General features: G+C 40.5%; 2 protein-coding genes across 2 annotated transcripts in view; one reads left to right on the top strand and one right to left on the bottom strand.

The window, feature by feature from the left end:
• Positions 1 to 767: 767 nt before the first annotated feature.
• On the top strand, positions 768 to 12,644 carry HHLA2 (HERV-H LTR-associating 2). Its single transcript, XM_018076939.2, has 7 exons — positions 768 to 880; positions 3,932 to 4,028; positions 4,702 to 5,019; positions 5,460 to 5,723; positions 7,520 to 7,810; positions 10,123 to 10,217; positions 11,475 to 12,644. Exons 2-7 carry the CDS (start codon positions 3,938 to 3,940, stop codon positions 11,499 to 11,501), a joined length of 1,086 nt encoding a protein of 361 aa, XP_017932428.2. The 5' UTR covers positions 768 to 880; positions 3,932 to 3,937; the 3' UTR covers positions 11,502 to 12,644.
• Positions 12,570 to 22,641, bottom strand: part of LOC103755006 (myosin heavy chain, cardiac muscle isoform) — a 37,432-nt gene continuing 27,360 nt past the window's right edge. The window contains exons 28-35 of the mRNA XM_029960647.1: positions 20,746 to 20,938; positions 19,830 to 20,033; positions 18,723 to 18,848; positions 17,167 to 17,337; positions 16,565 to 16,669; positions 15,181 to 15,276; positions 14,538 to 14,675; positions 12,570 to 12,718 (exon numbers count right to left, since the gene is read on the bottom strand). Coding sequence (XP_029816507.1) covers positions 12,701 to 12,718; positions 14,538 to 14,675; positions 15,181 to 15,276; positions 16,565 to 16,669; positions 17,167 to 17,337; positions 18,723 to 18,848; positions 19,830 to 20,033; positions 20,746 to 20,938 — 1,051 coding nt within the window. The 3' untranslated portion in view covers positions 12,570 to 12,700. The remainder of the gene's footprint in view (positions 12,719 to 14,537; positions 14,676 to 15,180; positions 15,277 to 16,564; positions 16,670 to 17,166; positions 17,338 to 18,722; positions 18,849 to 19,829; positions 20,034 to 20,745; positions 20,939 to 22,641) is intronic.

Genomic DNA, 22,641 nt, shown 5'->3' with positions numbered 1-22,641 from the left:
GTGCCCAGAGAAGGGCGGCAGAGCTGGGGAAGGGTCCGGAGCAGCTGGAGGAGCTGAGGGGGCTTAGCCTGGAGAAGAGAAAGCTCAGGGAGACCTCTTCACTCTCTACAACTCCCTGAAAGAAGGTTGTAGCCGGGTGGGGGTCAGTGACTTCTCCCAGGCAACTAGTGACAGGACAAGAGGACACAGCCTCAAGCTGCACGAGAGGAGGTTTAGGTTGGACATTAGGAGGAATTCACAGAAAGTGTTGTCAAGCATTGGAACGGGCTGCCCAGGGAGGTGGTGGAGTCACCATCGCTGGAGATGTTCAAGAAACAGCTGGTTGTGGCACCTTATTCACTAGGTGGTGATCAGTCAAAGGTTGGACTTGATGATCTCGGAGGTCTTTTCCAACCTAAATGACTCTGTATTCGGTGAATGTAGGAAACACACCTCACCTGTGTACTGCTAACACCAGACAAGGCCTTTGAAGAGAGACACCTCTTCTTCCAACTTCTTCCTGTGTTTTGTGTGGGTTTTTTGTAAGCCCTCTTCCCGAAAATACTTGAGTCATTGCGTTTCTTCTACTGGAAACCAGATAGCACACGCAGGGCTTGAGCTGTCCAGAGAAAAAGGAGCACTGAGGAAATATTGTTAGAAAATAATCACCTAACCCTGCAGGCAACCCAAGGCACCTACCTCTTGTTTCACATTACCAGCTTTCTGAGAAGAGTGTCATGATGATTTCAATCTTATGTTCTTGTTTTCCTGTGCCCACACAGAGCTGACCTTGCTCCCTGTGCCAGTGTTCTGGCACTGTAAGGAAATTGTCGGCCTCGCTGCTGCAGTGCTCTGGCTCTCTGGATGCCCCAGCACATTCCCAAGTGGCATCACCACTGCTGTAGGTATCACATTACTGATGAGAACTGATTTCTTCTCAGTTGCATCTTGCAGGAGTTAAAATTAAAGGGTTTGTTCAACAAAGCCAGGCAAAAGAGATGTTAAGAGAAAAAGTCTTTTAATCCTAAAGAGCGAGAAAAGAACGTGAAAAGTATGAAAGCTTCACATGTATAGAAACTTAGTTTGCATTACAGAAACACCTGTTTTCCTTTATGGGAAAGGAATGAACTGTGCCATGCGTATGAGGCAACGATCAACAGGAGTGCTGTATATTTGGGTTTTTATGTATACCAACCCTGCCTGCTAGTAACTGCGAGACGACTTTGATTTTTGGCTGCTTGTGAAATAAGAAGAGGTAAAAAATCCCTGGTATTCTTATGAGAGCTCTATAATGTAAGTGTATGGAGTGAAGGAGGGTGAGAATATGATATGTGTATATCGAGCTAAAACACAGTATTTTTGGTCTACTTCCTAAAACAGTTTTGAGTGTTTAGATTGTGGGAACCTTCTTCCATTGGGAATATTTCTCAACAAATGAAGTATGAAGTTAGTATTTAAATTGTAAGGGTTTCATTAGAGAGAGATAGAGTATTAATTCTCTTTTCTACTACAGAAAATGCCTCTGAAGAGTCAGTGAGGAAATCCTGAAAAACTAGTGTCATTATGGCAGGTATGAGATTTTGGCAGTATGTGATTAACATGTGCTTTTTAGAACTTTATATGTTTGTTTTTCTTGTTTGCTTGTTGGTAAAGATTGAAATCCTTTGGTATTTCCAGTCCTCATAAGTGTGTGTGCTTGAAATGTGGTTTTGTTTAGTTACCTTGAAAAGGAATTAATCAGAATCAGTTTTACTAAGAAATAAATAAATTTTGTTTGACAGGGTTAGAAGAATATTTTTATATATCTGCTCTCAAAGTAGGTTGCAGAGTAAAGTTCACTGAGCTGATTGCTCTTTGCTAGGGGAGTGGTCTTACCTGGTTTCAGATTGAGAGTTCAAAGGGGAGGAAAGATTTAGGATACGTGGTTTGTTCACTGTGTAGCAGAAGAAAAGGAAAGCATGTGTTCTTCCCCTATAGTGGCCAAAGCAAATGGCCTAGTGGCCCTACCACTAATTGAGCTGTTCAATATGTCCTGGGAGATGCATTTTAGCACCTTGGCTTGCTCTCAGAAACCCTGGCTGAGCTGCTCACCAGTTGAGCCTGTGGTGATTCTGTATGAAATAATTCTCCTGAAAACTGGAGCATCAGTAACTAACATGACTACAGTGATCTTAATTCTAGTTGTACACTGTCTGTATATATAATTTCATATTTCACTACAAAGCCTTAGGGCATGATTTCTTGGTTGTACCATTTGTTTTGTGTAAAAAACAGGAAAAGCATGTTTGTAGAGTATTTTTTAGTGTGACTGTAACTATTATCATACACACACTTTATGCCTGTAAGACCCCAGACCGGCTGAAAAGACTGGCCAGACCCTACACTCCTCAGGTTTTTCTACAGACCAACAAACACAGTTCTCTACATGGTGCAATGGGAAGATCCAAAGCTAAGATTTGTGCTGAACATGAAAATTTTCAGCTGACTAGTTGTAGTTCTGTATTTTAGAGCAGGGTTGTTGAGTACAGGTAGAAGATGGGAGGCAGTGTGCGCTGCCCATGCAGCCCCCAAAGGCATCACAGAGGTACTGTTGGAACCACATTACTCTGAGAGCATCACTGCCAATTAAATGTGACTGTCTATTAAACGTGGCACATCACTCACTAAGGGAAATATAGCATTGACTGCAGTTTTTGAAATTCAAACATCAAGCACAATATGTTGTATCAATCACAGGTTGGAAGTGATGGACAAATGAGTGAAGAATCCAATGAAACATGATGTACACCACTTGCAAATGAGAAGGAGAAAAGAAGGTGGATACTGGCAGTTGTTGCTGACATGGAGCAAAGTTATATATCATAAATGTTTGTTTTACTCTTGCATCACCTGTCTCAGATTTAATATCTTGGTGCCTCTTTGTTGTTTTTGGTTTGGTTTGGTTTTTCCTCCTAATGAATAGTGAGAATATGTAAAACAATCACACTAGCTTTACAAAAGAAATAACACGCAAAAATCATTGGGATGTAAGATTTACATTCACCACAAATACAGTCACACACACCAGTCAAAATCACTCATTAATATTAAAAGAACTGGCTAGCAAGCCTGGCTAAACCTGTGCCCTGTGTAAGTTAGGAATGGTACCTATAGCTGCCTTTTGGAGAGAAGAAAAGGACTAGGGAAAACTCTTTAAACTCTTTTCAAGCTATTTGATTCATGAGGTAATTTCTCCACTGTGGTGTGCTGTATTTTAGGATGTTATGCCTGAATGGAGAAAGAGTGCAGTTTATCAGTTATAATAAGATTATTCTTTTTCTATCATGCATGAGAGCCTTCAGTTCATTGCTATTTAAGTGACAAACCAGAAGATATGATGAGAGACTCTCATCCTCCTTTGCATTCCTACCCTACGTTTCTATACACACATTTTTGAAAGTTCAGCTGATGCCCTTTTGATCTGGTGAAAAGTAAAGTGTGAAAAGTTCTCTATATCTGCAATATTTACAAATACACTCAAATTTCCCATCCAAGAAAGTCAATGTTGTAATAATCAGAAATATATTTTAAGTAAAAAAAAAAATCAGGCTTGACAAGGGACATATTACATCCTTTTGCAAATTGTACTTGAGCATTTTTCCTTGGTGTCCTGTTGAGGAATGATGAAGATTAATATTCCCCAGGCCTGCAAGAACACTGAGAGTAAACAGTTTCTACTTATTACAAATAAAGTATCAATCTGCAGGGGCCTGCAAGGTAATGAGAGGCCCTCAGCCATTATGAAATGCATAGGATCATAAGGCCAAAAATCTGGGCCAAGACTGTTGGAAACAAAAAAACATGGTACAAAGGCCTATAGTTCCTAATAAGATGTACAAAGGAAATGATATCATCATGGTATGTCTTTTACCTGCCATTAAACAAGTTTTCTCCCCTTCTTTTATGTTACCAGTTCGACATGAGTCTACTACGAACCAGTGAAGACATGAGGGGACAGAACATACCAGCTCTTACCATCTATTTATTTTACATCAGTGCTACACTTTGGGGTAAGTTTTAGCTGAAAAATAATTAAGACAACAACTATTACTTATTTCTAATAGGGAGAATTAATTAATTCAAACACTGTTTATTAACGGTAAAGAATCGAGGAATGTGCGAGGAATGCACACCCGAGTTATCTCTGGGGGCTGGGACAGAGCTCCCTGTCTGTGGTGGCAAAGCTGTTCCAAGAAGTTCTGTCCTCACTGCCAGTTACACCATCAGGTCCTTATTCCCTGTGATGGTACAACTGCTTGGCACCATGTGAGGGTGGTTGGTAACGTGGGTCATTGCAGCATGGCACTGTGAAGGTATGAGGAAGCAGCAAGCTGCAGCTCAGAAGGGTTAGAAGTTCAAGGTAGAAGAGATGTGGAAATACATTTGAAGCTCAGGTGGGGAGGTGGCAGTGTGCTGATTTGAACAAGTAGGTGCCTACTCAGGATTTCTACGTAAACTGATTGTAAGTTTAAAGACCAGAGCTCTGTGTTATAATATTGATTAAACTGAATGAAGACCCTTGCTGTCCCTAGGGACTCATGCAACAGAAAAGCCATGAAAGAGACCTTGACACACTGGATAGTGCTGCCTACAAGAGGGGGGTTTTTTTGTCAAGTATAAGGAAGGGCAGAAATATACTTGTAGACTGGATGAAACTTACTCATTTGTACTTATGGACTTTAGGTTTTACAGAACAGGAAGAAGTTACAGGGCTGTTTTCTGAGGATTGCATCCTTCCTTGTTCTTTCCCACGGGGGCATGATGTTGTAATTCACTGGAGTAAAGGAGGAAAAACTGTGCACTCCTACTACCACCAGAAGGATCAGCTGGCAGATAGCTCAGAATACATTAACAGAACACAGCTTTTCCATGAGAACATCACTAGTGGAAATGCTTCCTTGAAAATTTGTAACCTGACCGTGACTGATGAGGGCACTTATGGATGTTATGTGGGAACAAAAGAAACTCATACGAACCAGAACGTCACACTACGTGTAAAAGGTCAGTAAGACATCAAAAATGCTTGGATTGCACCAGTGGAAATGGGATGATTTTCTTGTGTTATTTCTCACATGGAATCAAAGTCTTCCAACCCAATAGAGCACATTTTGGGCCTGATGGTGTTATGAAGCAATTTGTTTACTCTAGTGAAACACTGTAACATGAGTTGAAAAATTACAGTGCAGCACTTGTTTTCATAACCTACTGCAGAGTGATTTCTAAGGGGTTACTAGGTGAGATACATTACGTGGCTTCTCAGAATAGTATAGACCCTGGCATTGACAGTAAGTCACTATGCTTTCTTCTGAAATCAAACACACATTAAGTGTTGTTCTAATTATTCTCCCCAATGTTATTTCACAAGAGCAATCACTTCAAGTTAAAAACTATTTTGAAAGTAGTAAGATTTATTTTTTTAAACTTTTTCTTTTCATCTACAGTCTCCTCTTATTATGCACTGGAATACCAAAAGACAGACACAGAAAGGAAACTGAAGTGTTATGCCTTTCTCACTTATCCAGCACCAAATATATCTTGGGTACAAGGCAATGTATCCATCCAAGAAATAGATCGTGAGGAAACCAGGGATGGAGTCCTCTATTCTCTTAGAAGTGACCAGAACATTATAAACACAAGAGCAGATCCTTACTACTGTCATATTCATGCCCATCGTTTAAACTGGATTGCTGAATGGAAGATGCAAGGTAGGAATGAATGGAAGTCTCTTCCTGCATCATTACTAAATGTCACAGCTGGCTTCAGAGCCAAACTGAAGACAGTATTTCTGCAGTGGGGCAACATGGATATGGGATAGTGCAGAAGGATATACCTTTCTCTTTGAAACTCTTCTATTAGGATTACAAGGCAGCATTACAATTTAAATCCAAGAAGTAGAAATGAGAGGGGCTAGCTCACCCTTCTCTAAGTTACTTTTACTCTGAATGTTTCTTCCATATCAGTTTCACATTTTAAGAGGTACCTAATAAATAAACTTTACACTCCAGCAAGGAAAGAATGAACTTGGACAAAATACACGGAAACCTCATGTGGAATATGTGGGTTATCTGAAAGTTTGCCTGCTGCTCTAGATGCGTATGGTCCTTACTCAGTCCATTTCCCATCTTTTGCCAGACTTTTATCAGTACTGTTTGATCCTTCCACTGTATGTGCGTTCTTAGGTGCCAGTTTGAGTGCTGGGCTGAGAGCAGCAAACACTGCATTTTAGCAAACAGTAGCTCATTTTGTTAGTTAAGGAAAATCGGGACTATGAAATTTCAACTCTGTTTTGTCCTCCTCCTGAATTTCATTGGAAATTCAGTTTGAGTAAATAAATGGTTCTTTTCAACCTCTCCTGTATCTTAGGAAATATTTTTTAATTGGATGAAGAGCAATACAAGAGCAGTTCCCCTGTGAGATGTGCATGGCTGCTTCCATCACCCTGATTTCCCTGTAACATGTACACAGATGCTCTCAGTTCCTAATCCACTGCATGTGCTGCAGAACAAGAGCGCAGTTTTTAATACATAGAATGGCTTACAATATGGAGAGTTTCAAGAATGGCATCATAGTAGCTAACAATTGCACTGTGTTTGTTTTGTTAATCTATGCCTCTGATCCACAAGAGAAAAAGCTACAATTGGTTACACTTTTATTTGAATTTCCCTGCATCCATCTATCCCCTCGGTAGAACATGTTGAAAGCAAACTGCTCTGCTTTTCCTTCTGTAATAGCAGTGTGGGGTACAGAAACCAAGCGTGGTTATACCACGTCAAAATAATGTATTAGCTTCCTCTCCAGCTGACTGCCAGCCACCACAGCCTCCTCTGGTTTTCCTTTCTTGGCAGAAAATCCCTGCTGTTAAATTGATAGTTGTGCTATGATGCTAGTTTGTCTTATCTTAATATTTTATAATTTAGATATTCCTTCCACTTACCTGCCTTCTCCTTCCCCTTCTTGTTTTTTTAAAGCTATTCATTAACTGTTAAATGTTCAACATAGATAAGTAAAATACTTAAGTCCACTGTAGCTGAAAGCTGTTTCTAACTAAATATAATCTTTTTATTCTTTTATTAAATTATATTGTAAGAGTTTTATCCTTTTGCTTTAAATATGCAAGTATCTTATTAGTTGCATTTTCTCTCTGCTCCCAGCATGTGGGATTTCATGCTACTTTACACAGTAACTAAGACTAGACTGAATCACTTCTATTAATGAGCCCCCCAATTAGAGGAGAAATAGTCAAATGAAAAAGAAAGTATTTTTTTAAGTATTGCCAATACCAATTAGAGGTTTTTTTAGTGTAAGGTAGTTTGTTTTTAAAATCTTCAGATGCTTCTAGAAACATTCTGTGATGTTTGAATATGATATCAAAGTAGCGAACTGTGTTTTTATATTTGTCGGTAGTGGTATTAGACCTCATAAAAAAATCAGAATATGTCTAAATAACCTTCAGAGTATTTTCAAAATAACCTGGAGAGAGTTCTTTAATTATCTGTTTCAGACCAACTGTCTCATACAGAAGGAAGTGACACCGTAATTCCTTGTGAATACAGCAATAACTCTGCGAACACTGAAGGTGTCTATGTTGTTTGGAAATTAAACAGAAATTCAGTGACTTCAGTCGTGGCCTCCTTCAATGGTACATCCCACTCTTACCAGCCTCGAGCTCAGATAAACAGAAGTGACTTTTCACTGATCCTGCATCATCTTACTGCAGCTGACAGTGGAGAATATCTGTGTAATATTTCAACACCTCACTACACAAAAGTCATTGTGACAACTTTGCAAGTTGGTAAGTTGCCACTCCTTTCATTTCACAGGATGAGGACCAGGTAGGGTCATGCACAGCCAAAGAGTCAATTGGAAATCTGTAAAATATTGAGAAAAATCATCTTGTGTAATTAGTACAGTTGGGTAGAAGAGATATTTTATTATTGTTGTCCCAGGCAAAAAAAGGTTACCTAAGATGTTTTTATTTAAAGACTAGAAATTTCTTATTTTTCAGTCAGCAGCTTTTCTGTGGCCAAGATCTCAAAATTGGTGGCTGCCTTTGGTTGCCACCAACTGCCCTCAGAGCTGAGAGGACAGGGGGACTCTCAGAATCCTGTCCTAAATGTTCTGCTTACAGCAAATATGGTTTTAAAGGTGGCAGAGGGATGATGAGAAGCCCGAAGATGTGGTATAAGTTTGCCTACAGAAGAAACCTGATTGAAGAGAACACACAGTTGCTATTTTCAAAACTTTAATTCTGCACTGTGGGCCTCTTTTAGGCCTGGGTATATATATGTTTAAATGCATGCCTGTGTTTTTATGAACTGTAGTACATTTCCAGCTGTGAAGTCTTAGTTACAGTTTTTTCATTGTCAGTAGCCCATAAAACAACAGTAGCACACAGGCTACTTTAATTTTACACAATTAAATACAATCACCTAAAAGACTGAGAACTAATATAGGGCACCTCACTGGTGTTTTTTAAGAAAGAAGAGAATTTGAATTAAGCCAGGACATGAAAAATAGTGGCAACATAAGCGAAAAGGGGCTAGAATAAGTGATAATAGCTGCATCTTTTTGTCTTCCTTTCTTCCCCCTCCCCCATGATAGCTTAGTTTCATTCTGAAAACTTGATGTTTTAAATGGCAGTGGCTATACACAACCTGAAGGAGGGGAGTTAGATTAAAGAAAACATTTAAGTCAGCCAAACATACTCCCCTACAGATCAAATTCCAGCATGATCTTCCTTATCCTGTAAACCTAATATTGCACTTCTGAAGTGGAGAGCATTGAACACCTCCAAGGAGTCACACTTTTAACTGGCTCTCCTAAGTTACGTGCACAGGTCCATCAGTCTCCCTGTATGTTTACTGGATACAGTCCAAATATGATCAGAGTCATCCCCTACAAATGCCTTTCTCTACCTGCTCTCTACAGATGGACCTTACAATAGCCATAGGTGATACAAATCCCCTCTTTAGTGGCAAAATTACTGTGCTGCTCACAGAATCTTCCTGCTCTTGGACCAGAAATACATTATACAGTACAGAGAAGACACTTATCAGAGAGACTGGCACCTTTGTGGCAGCATAGGCAGAAAGCGGATAAGCGGATAGACAGCAGGGTAGAAGGGAACAAGACAGGTCACTATGTTGCAGAGCAGTCATGGCACAGCAGCAGCTCAAGCATCAGGAGGATTTCCAAGTGTCACTGGAAAGAAGGCTTTTAAGGGGAAAAGAAAGATGAATATACAATCATTTAAGAGAGTCTGTCCTGTGTAAGGAAGGGTTGCAGCTTAAAGCTGCTCTACCAAAGGAACTGACAAGATGTGGATACAGAGTCCAACTAAAGGCAATGACTAGGTTAAATGCTCTGTTTTGGCAGTTCTCATTTTTTAACTGTTTCCAGAGAAGTGTAGAATTTTTCAAATTCTTTGGACTAGACACAGCAGTGGAAAGGTAGCCTGAAGTAGAAGAACCATACAGCTCTTCTGACAGTTTGGTGCCGCGCAGAGGTTTGGGCTAGATGGGCAATTGTGGAATCCATTGTTACCACCCACCTCAGGATTTCTTGTGTCCACCTGGATTGCATGGTTGCATTAAGAAGCTGGGAAATGTTTTAGATTAAAGTTGCAAAGATTTTGCAACAGAAGTCATGAAATCTGTGGTCCAGGCTGGATAACATTTCCAGAGCTGCTCTACTGGAAATCAGCAGTGCCATTAATGGCACTGAGCACCATGCCTGGAGACAGTGGTTAATATCCTGGGCAGCTGGTTGGTTTTAAATGGGACTACTGTTAAGAAGTCATCAAATCATATCACATAAGCACAAATGGAATTCTTTATCAGCACAATTAAGTAAAATAATGTGCTTTAGGCTATTCACATTTAACTCAGTAAAGTATCACTTTAAAGTCCTACAGTATGAGTCAAATGACTTGAACATTGTTGTCTTTGTTTCCTTTTAATGTTTCTTTCTCCCTAAATCATAGCTTTTAGATTATAAATAAGAAAAATCATTACTTTGATATAGTTATTGAATAGTGAACATTATTTTGTGATATAAAGCACTTCTGTTAAACTTTTTGGAATTTTTATTTTTAAAAAAATTCAGGTAACACCTGGAATACTGTGCTAGCTCCTACTGTGGTAGGAGCAGTGTTCCTAGTTGCAGTGGGACTGGTAGCAGCATACTGTCTTCGTAGTAAGGTATGTACAATCATTAGAGTATTTTTTTTAAGGTACTGTTCATACTGAGCCCCTCAAGATTTGCATAGGGGTTTGAGTCAAACTTTGCAACTTTTTATAAAGTTGTTAATCAGTAGCTATAGCTTGACAGTTATGATTAAGCAATTGCATTGTGAGCATCATGAGCTAGGATAATCTTTTGTTTTAATAGACAGGGAAGAAAATCTCAGGGCTGATTGGGCTGGCAGGATAGGAGCCACCAGGAGTGAAGTCAGAACTGAGCAGTCACTGGGGGAAAGGTTACCCCTCACAAATACTTTCCAGTAACTTGCTTTAAGAACATTCAAACTGGTGAATTTTCTCACTTGTGTTTAAAACCAAAGAAAACCCAAACCAAAGCACAAAGTCCCTCAAACAATTCATGTACCGAGTCTTCATTAGGGCCCAGATTACTATTTCAATTGTATCCAATGTCAAAGCTCATAAAAACCTCAGTTTGAAAAGTTATACTGCATTGCTTTGTTTAGGAGACTGTTATAACCATATGGTCCCTAATCTCATATCTTTGCACATCTCTCCTATTTACTGGAGTACAGCATCTTCAAGTGGATGCATTTTATTCTCATGCATTTGTTATAGGCTGGCTCTGTCTTGGAATATTCTGTCTTTTTCCTCTGCATTTGTTGTGGGTACCCTTAAAAAAACCAAACTTTCATTATTAGTCCCTCTTTCTGTGCCTGACAGTACAGCCCTATCCATGGAGAGATATACCTCCAAACTCCCCGGGTTTTTGTCACAGTCTGAATTTGGTAAGCTTCAGGGGGCATTTGATGATGGTTACCATGAGGTTCAGCAAGAACACATGATCATGCCTTAGTCTTTTTTCATGTTTCTCTCACTTACAGATTGACTTACATGCTTTTTAGTCAATTTTAATGCTAACGTGCTTTAGAGATGATAATATACTCTTGCGATGCAGCTCTCTAAAGAATTTAAGCAAGATTAATTTATCTTGGGACCTATTGAGACCTTGAACATATCATAATCAGAGGAAGTGGAACAGTTTACAGGGTAACTCAGCTCTGGTTCCATGGTTGAAGGACTAGATGGAAGAAACAGGAATGTTTCTGCACTGTTATGTGGATGCTTATTTTATTCAGATAATGTTAAAATGGAAAATGCTGACTTACCTTTACAGTGAGTGTGTCTTGTTCTGTTCCCACTAGGGGATTAATTTTACACTTCAGTAGTTTTTACAAGCATTTTTGTTTTGCCTAGAAATGCAGAAGGACAGGAATCCTGTGAGCATCATAAGGTACGAGAAGAAAATGCTTCTCTGCGCACAGGTGCAATTGAAATTGTTGATGAACAGAGTTCCTTCACCTTCCCCTTTCAGTTACAGCAAGAGAGCCACATGGAAATGTGATTCTCTGAGCAACAGCAACAAACAAAGGAAGTGATAGGAGGAAAAAAAAAGTCAATCGATGCTTGTATTCGAGAAGCTGGCATGAGAGATTGGAACTTGGATTTCCCAAAGGAACAAAGAATTTTCCACAGAAGAAGAAATCTCTAAGTTTTGAGGGATTTTTTTTTCAGTGTTAGGGAAAGAGAAGGCTTACTGTTTTTCATTTCATTTAGTATTTGTCCTGGGTTACACAAAGACTCTGGTATCCACCTTCTCTCTTTTCCCCAAATACGCCTACTAATTTAGATTATGGGGAGGGACTTAAGATAAGGGGGTACTCTATTATCCTAGGAGAAGAATGTATCCACAGTTGTGAAAAGACTGGAATGCTGATGACTCAGACAATCCAGGTGTGCACACCTGCCATCTCAGGCTACAGGGCTGGATGTTTCTTTGTCCTCTCACAAACCTGTGATAACTTGGAGCTCGAGCTTGGGGAGGCATCAGGACAAATCACGCACATGGCCTGAAGATATTCATCTCTGCTGATGGCCATAATGGATCCGCCTGTGCTGACACAACAGGCAGCCTTAACATCTTAAAAGATGTCAAAGGTTCTCCTGTAAACCCACCAAGGCAAGTGCTGTGTGCTGACAGTGGTGGAGAGAACCAGTGGATGGCTGGAGATGCACCCTGCACCTCACTCCACTGCCCAGAACACTTTCTTGGGCCTTGAAAGTCAAATCCTGTGGGGACATGGCACCCCAGAAACAACAGCTACTTTAGCAATCTGCATATGACATACGTGAGGCTGTGAAGCATTACTGGATTTGCCCTTGGTTTTGATTTTGTCAGAGATCTGCCAATTAGGATTTGTTCCAGCATAATGAAGTGGGCTGCTGGCAAGATGTAATCTTTTATTGATCCCTGAGGCTTGGCAAAATAGAAACACAAATAAATGAATGAAATACGCTGTAAAGTCTGTTTGGATTTTCACTTGATGTTTATTTCTGTAAGTGCTTATTTTTTTTCTACATCTGCTTTCAGTTGTGCCTGATTATATCAAGTATCTTCTCATATCTGTCAGCTTGGAGTGAACTTACTCCTCTTCATGAACCTGAAATGCAATTGAGATAGTATATTACTGTTAAAAAGAAAATGGAAGTGTTGAGGGGTTTTAGGATAAATTCACAAGTAAATGACAAAAGCTTCTATTTACTAATGCTTCTACTTCCTGGTATTTTCAGTTTGTATCTGAAATAGAGTAGCAGCAATCTAGCCAAACTTTGCTAACAATACAGCTGTCTTGTCCTGATTCTGGATTATATATTTCCCTTTGAGAGCAGAGGACTTCTATACAACCCTGTTTCAATAGATGGTGTTTCCAGGATAGTGGGTAGTAGTAGCACTAGACAAGGTATTTCTAATGCTACATGATTAGAGTAGTCTCTGCAGTGCCTTTCTCTCCCCAAAGATGTGTCATGACTTTTGGCACAACACTCACTGCCTGAACATGTTTCCTGGCAGCTATTGCTGTTACTGCCACAAAACTCTTTTTGTGGAGCTGACACCTCTGTGTGCACTGTTGAGCTCACCTTTTGGCAGTGCAACACTGCTATAAACCAGAGCTGGATTTGGTGTTGGCAAATAGTATCTGACTAATAAAACCAGACATCCACTGTTCTGTGACTTTTGCATATTTGAGGTAGAAAGAGGGTACTAAGATACAGGGTATAAACAGCAATCTTAACAGTATTTACAAAATAATTTACTCTCGTGGTTTACCTAAATAGCTATGGTGTTGGTATGATGCCATGGCGTCATATGTGAATCTGTGAGTTTTCATTTTTTTGTAGGGCTGGAATGATTTAAAGAAAAATCTATGGAAATTTTTTACTTTTAAAAGCTGCAAATCTTCTTTTGAGCTTCAGTTACAGTACTGCTTCCACCATATGTAAATGTGTGAGACCAGATATTCATGTAGTTTTAATGTAGCTGTGCTCTAGATGGTGGAGCAACAATCATTTATATCAGTCAAAGGTGACTATTAGTCCAATACGAAATCAGAAGTTAGAGTGTCCCCTGCCATAGAATGGTGGCTACAGAAGAGAAGAGGAGAGTGTTGGAATCACATGTGATAAAAATACCAAAATTATAGAGAAAGGGTTTTTTCCACCTCTTTCTTAACTCAGGAGCTGTTATCCCCATAAAACTTAAATGATGTTAAGCATGAAAGTTTATGTTTCACTTGCAAATGAAATAGATAAAGCAATGAACCAGCTCCTCTTTCTGTCATTCCTAGAAGTAAGAACCCTACTTTTTTGCCACAAGGTAAGCATAGATAAGCAAAGGTTTACTTTCAGTTCCAGACCAAGAGCTTAGGTACCTTTTAGGTTCATCCACATTATTCTGCTACCATTCATATCAACTGCAAAACACCACAAATATATTTCTAGTAACTAATGACTTCCCAGCATGTAGGTGACTAATCAGTAACATTTTATTTTTGTCCAGCTCTTCAAATCAATACAAGTTCATTAAAAGAGCAATGTTTAAATATCTGGCAATATGCTAATGTGGTAACCCCCGGGCTGTATTACATACATAGAAAGCTGCATCAACAGAGGGAGGAAAAGGTGAAGTCTTTTAATATTCCTTGAAAAAGAAAAAAAAAACCCAACCATAATAAACCCATATTCTGCTGCTGAGCACAGAGGTTAAATGACACCATCAAAAGGACAGAGAATATATTTTGTCTAAGTGTCAGATTGCTGTCCTGAAGGGTTATCTTAATGTTAAAGGATAGACTGAAACTAAACAAATGTGGTAAACAAGAATTTATTCCAGTCTATGCTATTTTCAGGGATGAAACAGATACATAGCATCCACTACTGTGTATTAAATAGTCTCATTTACCCCACACAGTATTACTGTACCTTTTTCATGCCAATATCCCTTGACTTGCTCCTCAGCTTATTAACCTGAGATTCAGCTATTTCAGCCCTTTCTTCAGCATCATCCAGATCATGTTGCTGTTTTCTGTACTTCGAGAGGTACAGATTGGCTTGAGCTTCCTGGTGAGAAAAAACAGTGCAGCTGATTTCCTCCTGTCCACATGAAACAAAGCTTTTCATTTGAAGTGGGGTGGAAAGTGCTCAGTGTGATGAGCTAACAGCCCTACGGAGACCACTTGCCTCCTGGAGAACTGAGATTGTTGTTTTACAGAGCTAATGTTTCCAGAGGCATTCTCCATTTTAGCTGAACTGTGACGCTCTCAATGTGCTTTCTGAGGGGCTAGGAGGAAAAAAGTCTTTCCTGTTCTTTCCCTTCCCCCCTTCCCTTGCAAATTATACTGCAATCATAAGATAAAATTGAATATCTTAACTATAAGCAACAAATAGGCCAAATGTTTTATTTTATATGAAATATAAATACAGTTTTATATATTGGGGTTTATATGAACTAAAAATATTAATGCACAAAAAGCATGTATTTGTACTAGAAGCTTCTATGGATAAAAGACTGTGGGTTTAGAACAATAAATCTCTCAAAGGTAAAAAGGCCCAAATAGTTACTTACAGCTTCCTCTGCTTGGTGCTTGTAACTCTTCACTTTTAATTGTAGCTTGTCAATCAGATCCTGCATCCTGGCAAGATTCTTCTTATCTTCTTCTGACTGTATCAAAACACTATTAGTTGGGCTTCTGGAGTAAAAAGGCCTAGAACATCTCCCACAATGCATGAAGTATAGATGCCATGCATATTTTAGAAACTTATAACTCAAAACACAAACCAGCCATTTTGTGATCCTTCTGTATACAGATGAGAAAATATTCTGTAGGTTCATTGAAGATGTGTGTAAGCGTGGAGGACTGAGGAGAGTACCCTCTACATTTATATACATGTAAATATAGATACATATAAACACAGATATATATGTGCACACACTTTCAGAGGTGTACACATACACACACCCAGAGTTCCTCGCTCAGGGATGAGGAACACTCTGGTCATTATAAAGCGTGCTGTGATATAGTGAAACAGATTTATGGAATAGTCTAAAACTGTAATTTGCATAATTTAAAGTCTGGTTTGGAGGCATTTCTGGCAAAAGGAGCCAGGTTTCAGCTGTCACACTCGATAAGCAGAAGGACCAGCTAATTCTGCTGGCTCACTGTATTCTAAGAAAACAACCTTCAGCTTCTGCGTACAAAAGTCAAAATAAAACAAGTAGGAGTCTAAATAATCTAAAGCAGATGGATGGGTTTATCTTCTTAAGAATGCTTTTGGAAACAAAAGGATCAGTGCTCTGTGCTGCAGGCCTTTTTCGAAACAGCAGCTGTTAGCAAACCTGCAGGAGGCTCAAGACTAAGCCTTGCTGCTCAGCAATAGGTGACGAGGTTCTGGGACTGAGCAACCCTACACTGAGTGGTGCATTAGTCATCAGAGTCCTTCTGGCTCCCTTTGGCAACAGTGGCACAGCTGAGAGACAGCTGGGCTCTTTCTTCCCTTGCATTGTAAATAGTCATGAAGCCTGCTCCATATTAATGCTGTACTAAAACTCTCCAAATTCCCAGCGGCAGAGGCTTTCTACCCCTAGTTACAACAAATCAGGCAAGAGGATGATGATTACTGGAACAGGATGCCCAGAGAAGCTGTAGATGCCCCATCCCTGGAAGTAGTGTTTAAGGCCAGGCTGGATGGAGCCCGAGCAGCCTGGTGTAGTGGAAAGTGTCCCTGCCTGTGATGGGGAGGTTGGAATGAGATGATCTTTAAGGCCCCTTCCAAACCCCAACGATTCTATGCTTCTCTGACGGTAGCCCTAGGGAGATATTTCTCCTATGCCTAAAGCTTTGGTTGTAATCAGAAAGCTCTGGGTAATGCCATCCTCCACTGGAACACTGAGGCAATTTAAGACATGTTTCTTTCCAGGGACCTAGTGGTTGCCACAGTCCCCAACATACCTGGTAAGTCAGCTCTTTTATGCGTCTCTCAAACTTGCGGGCTCCTTTTTGGGCATCTGAATTGCGACGGAGTTCAGTCTCAAGTTCATTCTCCAGCTCACGAACCTGCAAAAGAGGAAAAACCCTTGCCATTATGCTACATATATTTAAAGCATCAGATAATTTGGCTCATAGTTCAAGAAATGCTTATTTTCTAGGCATCACCATAGAGTCAAATTTCAAGAAGAGATCAAAATGTCACCTTTCCATTTTGCTTTTTCTTAAATGTATTTAAGCTGCACCAGCAGTCAGAGGTACAGACATATGCGAAGGCCAGAAAAATTTAACAAAGCAAGCATTGGAGAGGCTTTTGCTGATTTTAGATGGTCGGGCTTTTAATTTTTTTTTTTTTTAATCAAGGGCTTTGGTCATCTGCTGGTCAACAGCTCATAGCTGGATGATGAAGGGGAAGCACTGCTCACCTGCATTTTGTGAAACAGAGGAAAGCATTCATACTATCCCTTCTTGGCCTCTATAAACTTAGCAGGCTAGCCCTAGGCTACGTACCTAGTGCCAATTCTGTAAGAAGGTGACAGTGGTCTGAAGTTGCATCCCAAACTTACCCTGGATTCCAGTTTCTGGATCTGCTTCTTGCCACCTTTCAGAGCTATTTGTTCTGCTTCATCCAGTCTCTTCTGGAGGTCTTTAATGGTTTGCTCCATGTTCTTCTTCATTCTCTCTAAGTGAGCACTAGTATCCTGCTCCTTTTTAAGCTCCTCAGCCATCATTGCTGCCTGAAAAATAATCACATTTTACAGCAGCTCTCTTATGCTGTTGGATTATATTACAAAATAGAAGGTGGAAGATCAACCTTGAATTGTCTCCTATTTGGATCATTCACTGTACCCAAAGCTCCAGATAATACCTTCTGTGTGTATGTCTCCATGGACAGAGAAAACAGAAGAACAGAAAAACCTTGGAGGCCTTTTTTCCCCTCCCTATTCTAAAGCTTTGATTTAAGATTCCACCCCTCCCTTTTTCTTTTTTTTTTTTTTTAAGTTTTATTATCTGTGCTATATCATGTTCTCATTTGTAATGCCTACAAGTAAGCCTGTGACACTCACTAGAGACATTTTATACAGAAATTATTCAAAATCTAATCTAGGTGTTTGGAGCTCTTAAAAGGTAGTAGCCTAAGACAACTGGCAGACAAATTTCTCTGGCTAGTCACAGGTGAGAGCTGCCTGGGCAGTTGTAAGAGCAGAGCAACTTCCACAGTTTGTGCTGTGATAGAAAGCTCAGTATCAACATCTTACATAGTCCCTGGTCTTTCTGTAAGACAGGTAAAAAGGGTGCCAAATTAGCTCATTCCTACTTTGATGTTTGTACCTGCCACCAAGAGCCATTTACAGATTTTATACCCATCACTGAGCCGTCACCAAAAGACAGCAGTCATTGTAATCCAGGCTGGAGCTGCATCAGGGAGAATCAGCATCTTCTCTGTGGCAGGCAGTAATAGAGCTGTCAGCCGAGAACAGTAAAGACCATGGTACAGGAATAGCTTTGCCCAGGCACTCCAGACACATAACTCACAGAAAGGTCCAGTTTTAGCTTTCATTTTCTTTGCCGGTATGATGTGAAACATCATCTGAACTATGCAGATGTGGATTTCTCCAGGTCTGTGGGAAATGAAACCATACCTGCCCAAACACCTTTCTTCCCTAGAAGAATACATTCCATCTCTCCTCCTGGGATCTTAGCCCTCATGTTTCTCCAATTCAGTAAGTTTGTTTCTCCCATCATATTCTATGCATACCAGGAGATCAGTTAGCGCTACTTCAGTCTGTGCTGGTTTAAGGTATCCAGGTGAATGACTTCCTTGATAAAAAGGTGACCTGAGACTTTGAGGACCAGTGGAAATGCATTCTTGGGAAAACAAAACCCCGAGAAAACAACCAAACCCAAACCCTAAACATCAGAAAAAAAAAAAATCTGTCCTCTCTTTTACCTCTAGCCTACTTTATTTTGTAGTTTCATCAGTTACCTCCAGATAACTGTGGAACATTTTGCATGTATGAGCTCTGTAACAAGCATAGAAATGGTGACCTGGAAATACTTTCTTGGCTGTCCTCGGACACTGCGGTATGAGAAGAGGTGAGCAAGGAACCAGCCTACTTACATCTGTGATTGCTTTCTTGGCTTTTTCTTCTGCATTCCGGCACTCCTGGACTGATTCTTCCACTTCATTCTGCATCTGGCAAATGTCACCCTCCAGCTTCTTCTTTTGATTGATCAGGCTTGTGTTCTTTTATTAAGTTTTCCCCAGAGGAACAGTGGAAAAGGAGGGAAACTGATGATTAGAGACAATTCCTCTAAATACTATAGCACGCCAAGGCTTACTGATTTTTGCAACTCCTGGATTACACAGAGCAATATTTGGGAAGGGAGACCCAGGTACATGGTAAGGGCTAGCTTGACTAGCAAATGTAGCTTCAGACTGAGGAAATATTAAAATTTACTCTCAGAGCTTTAAATATTCAGCTTTTGATTCAGATAAAATAATAAGCAATAAGCTTAGAAGAATGAATAAGGCAGTTCATTCTGGTAAATTAATGATCGTTAATCAGCCAATAAGGTGACTAAAACAGAAGCTCAATGCCACCAGTGGGCTGGAGGAAACACCGCAAAACATCACCAGCCTGTAGCACATTTTGATTTCTTTGTGACTGTTATTTGTGAAGAGAAGCAAAAATGCTGTTGAGTCGGGACATGCCCCTCCGTGGCACCTTAAAAACTGCAGTGTCCACCTCGACAAGGCCCAAAGGCCAATCTTAATGGAGACCTGCAAGGCACAGAGTGCGCTTTGCTGCGGGTGGTTTCCTGCCCTGCTCAATCCATCTATTGTTAGAGCCCAGCCCCCGTGGTTACATCACAGGGTTACAACATCAGTGCCCTGCACAAACACAGCACCAGCTTTGCTTCTCTGAAGAAATGCCTCACCATCCCAGAAATGGCTTAACTAAAGCAGGAAACTGGCTTTACAGCATGGAAGAATGAAAGAAATAAAATTTACTCTTGTTATTTTCCATCATCACTTTTCCTGGAAGCTGTTTAAAGCAGTTGGATGAATCATCAGTCCCAGCTAACTGGAAGGGAGTGGGGTGACATATCTACAGTGTGACTGAACTGTCCCTCATTTTCTCTCTTGATTTGTGATGGCCATGGACAAACAGTGTCAGTGCTTAACAGAGAAGGCAGTGAGGGAGAAGGCACAGAAAAAACCAACCTGACTGTGAAGCAGGTTCACACGTTCGGTGGCTTCCAGCAGCTCGTGCTCTGCCAGCTTCCTTGCCCGTTCAGTCTGGTCCAGCAAAGCCCTCAGCTCATCCAGCTCCGACTGGAGAAGATTGTTCCTCCTGTCAGAGACTGCCAGCTGCTCCTTCAGATCTTCATTCACGTGTCCTGAATCATCCAGTTGCACCTGGAGCTCCTAAAACAAAGCAGGTGTTTGGTTTTTTATCAGTATAACTCCATTTCAAGCCACTGTGCTTACATAGGAGGATCTCAGATTGCAGAGGTTAAATGGGGCCCACCTCAAGAATTTCAGTGCTTTTTTTATTTATTATATTTATTTTATGTATTTCCACACTGTAAGCTGAATAGCTTTTGTGGTACATGGTGCAATGGGGGAAAAATATGTGTGCTCAAATCTGTCATAGCTGGTTCTGCCAAAGGCAGATTTCGCTGCTTAGGCACGGGAGAGGCAATAACAGAAGAGGTGCCTTAGCAAAGTGCTGCTTGTTTTTTTTTTTGCTATTACAAATATTGATGCAAACAACAAAACTGAATATATACACACTCCCTGTACTCCAGCCAACTCACTTGCTCTCTACTTTTAAAAGACTTACAAGCTCACAAGAAAATCACAGGTTTTCAGTTTCTCATGCTGTAGCTTTCTGCCCCTGCAGGAGGCTGCAGCCAGCAGGGGTTTTATGACTGGATCTCATCCAGCTTGTATGCAAGTCTGAGAAGAAATCCATATTTCTGTATTCTCTGATGCCAGATGTGATCACTAATTCCCTTTACACTGTTGGGAGTAGCTTCCCTCTTAATTACCATCACCACTGCTGTTTTGGTCTGTGCTGATGAAACCCAGCCCGTGACTACTGTTGGGCGCTTGGGACCGGCTGTTCCCCAAGTACCTTTATTTGTGTCTGCAAGCCACGTGCTGACTTGGTTGCCTCAGCAGCGTGCCTGTTAGCATGGCTGAGTTGGATTTCCATCTCGTTGAGGTCTCCCTCCATCTTCTTCTTGAGCCGGATGGCCTCATTTCTGCTGCGGGCTTCTGAATCCAGGGTGGACTGCAGTGAATCTATGGCACGTTGCTGGTTTCTCCTGAAAAGGACATGAAGGATGAATGGAATAGTTTTTCTCTCTGCACAGGAACGTAGAACTCCATGCAACAGTACTGTGCTCTCTGAAAGTGTCTCATTTCCAGACACAATATATTTCTGAATGCCACATGTAGCACACATACATAACATACATAGTTTCTAGTTCCTCACTGCTGTCTAACTGGCTGGTGTGCCTCACACCCTCAGCTAACTCCTGATCAGTAAGCACCGGTAACATCCTTCTTCTGCATTTCCTTTGTCAATACTGGATCCAAGAGTGCTCTCAGACTTCTGGTAAACACAAGCAAGTATGGATTTGAACATAATAAGAAGCACTTCAAGCCTAGCAGTCACTTCCTAAGATATTTACTGAATAATTTACATCTCAGCCTTTTTAAGAAGATGTTAGTGGAGGGTATTAATCAAACTGAAGGTAGGCTGCTATGTTCTAAGCTAATTACTCTAGGTGCTCTTTATAGTAAATGGCATGTATAAGCTACAAGTTATTGGGTCTTAAAACAGATGTTGAAAAAACCTTTCTTATGCTAATGGTTAAGGGGAATAATTCAGGAATAGAAATCCTGTTATGGACGTCTAAATTTAGAAGATTAAACCCACCCAATTAATAGCCTTGCCCCCCTGTGAAAGGCAGCTTAGTGTCAATTTAAAGACAAAACGGATACAACAGGGGCTTAATTTTCTTGACTCTGTAACAGACAAGTCCTACCATGACAGTTTTTCTCTCTTACAACCAGAAGGTAACTCAAAGCACAGAATACAACTCACACAGAAACATTTATCTCACTGCTGGCCAAGTTTTGCTAAAAGTGTAGGAGTTCTGAGAAATCATCAAGTCAACAAGGAAAACCTTGAGGGCCTTATTGCTTCAGCAAGATACTGAACTGTGCCCTAGATTCCCAGGAAACAACACAGCCTGTCTGCTGAACATTCATAATGAAGCTGAAGCAGAAAGCACTGGTTAGCTTATCCCTAGGTCTCTGCAATCCAGACATGTGCAGGATATCAGAAGATTAAAGGGCAAAAATATTCTTGGGTGTGAAGCAACACTGGCCTGGATGGGCCTTGGACTTTCCCTTTCTTACCCTTTAGTCTACCAATAAACAATGACATGATTCTTGGGTAAATAGCATTGCAACATTGTCTAATTCAAGGCCAAAGTTTTCTGAATGACTGTACACACACATTGCTGAAAATCTGGCCCAGCGTGGCCTCCTTTTAAGAGTGTAACCCTTCAGTGAATTTGTGCTGGGTAAGAGGGAAGAGACAAAAAACGTCATCCTCCTCTCATCTAATTGCTTTCCATTTTTCCTGTTGATCCCACTCACCTACAAGCTCCTCTCCTGTTATATTCATGCTTTCTGCACCTCTGCAGTTCTCACTGCTTACCCAAATGGTGTACACATAACAGCAACCTCCTCACATCCTCCCACGATCAGTGTAGCTGTAGTTGCATAAATTAACTAATTGCCTTTAGATAACATAGGTTTGAGCACCACTGAGGTAAGTACTGCTTATTTTGCCTGGGGTTCCCCTTGAGAGTCAGCCATCCTACAGGATTAGGAGATGGCAGCACTCTAGATCTACCTGTTTCCATACTGTAAACATACGAACTTAGTGGCCCTTGATCTGCTGGGAATTTGGTTGAGTCACTCAGTTTTGTTACAGCTGCCATGTGATACTTTG

Source organism: Manacus vitellinus, unplaced genomic scaffold, assembly GCF_001715985.3.
Source record: "Manacus vitellinus isolate BGI_N305 unplaced genomic scaffold, ASM171598v3 scaffold_28_pilon, whole genome shotgun sequence".
NCBI lineage: Eukaryota > Metazoa > Chordata > Aves > Passeriformes > Pipridae > Manacus > Manacus vitellinus.
Note: the sequence above shows the minus strand (reverse complement) of the source record. Positions and strands in the feature narration are given on the sequence as shown.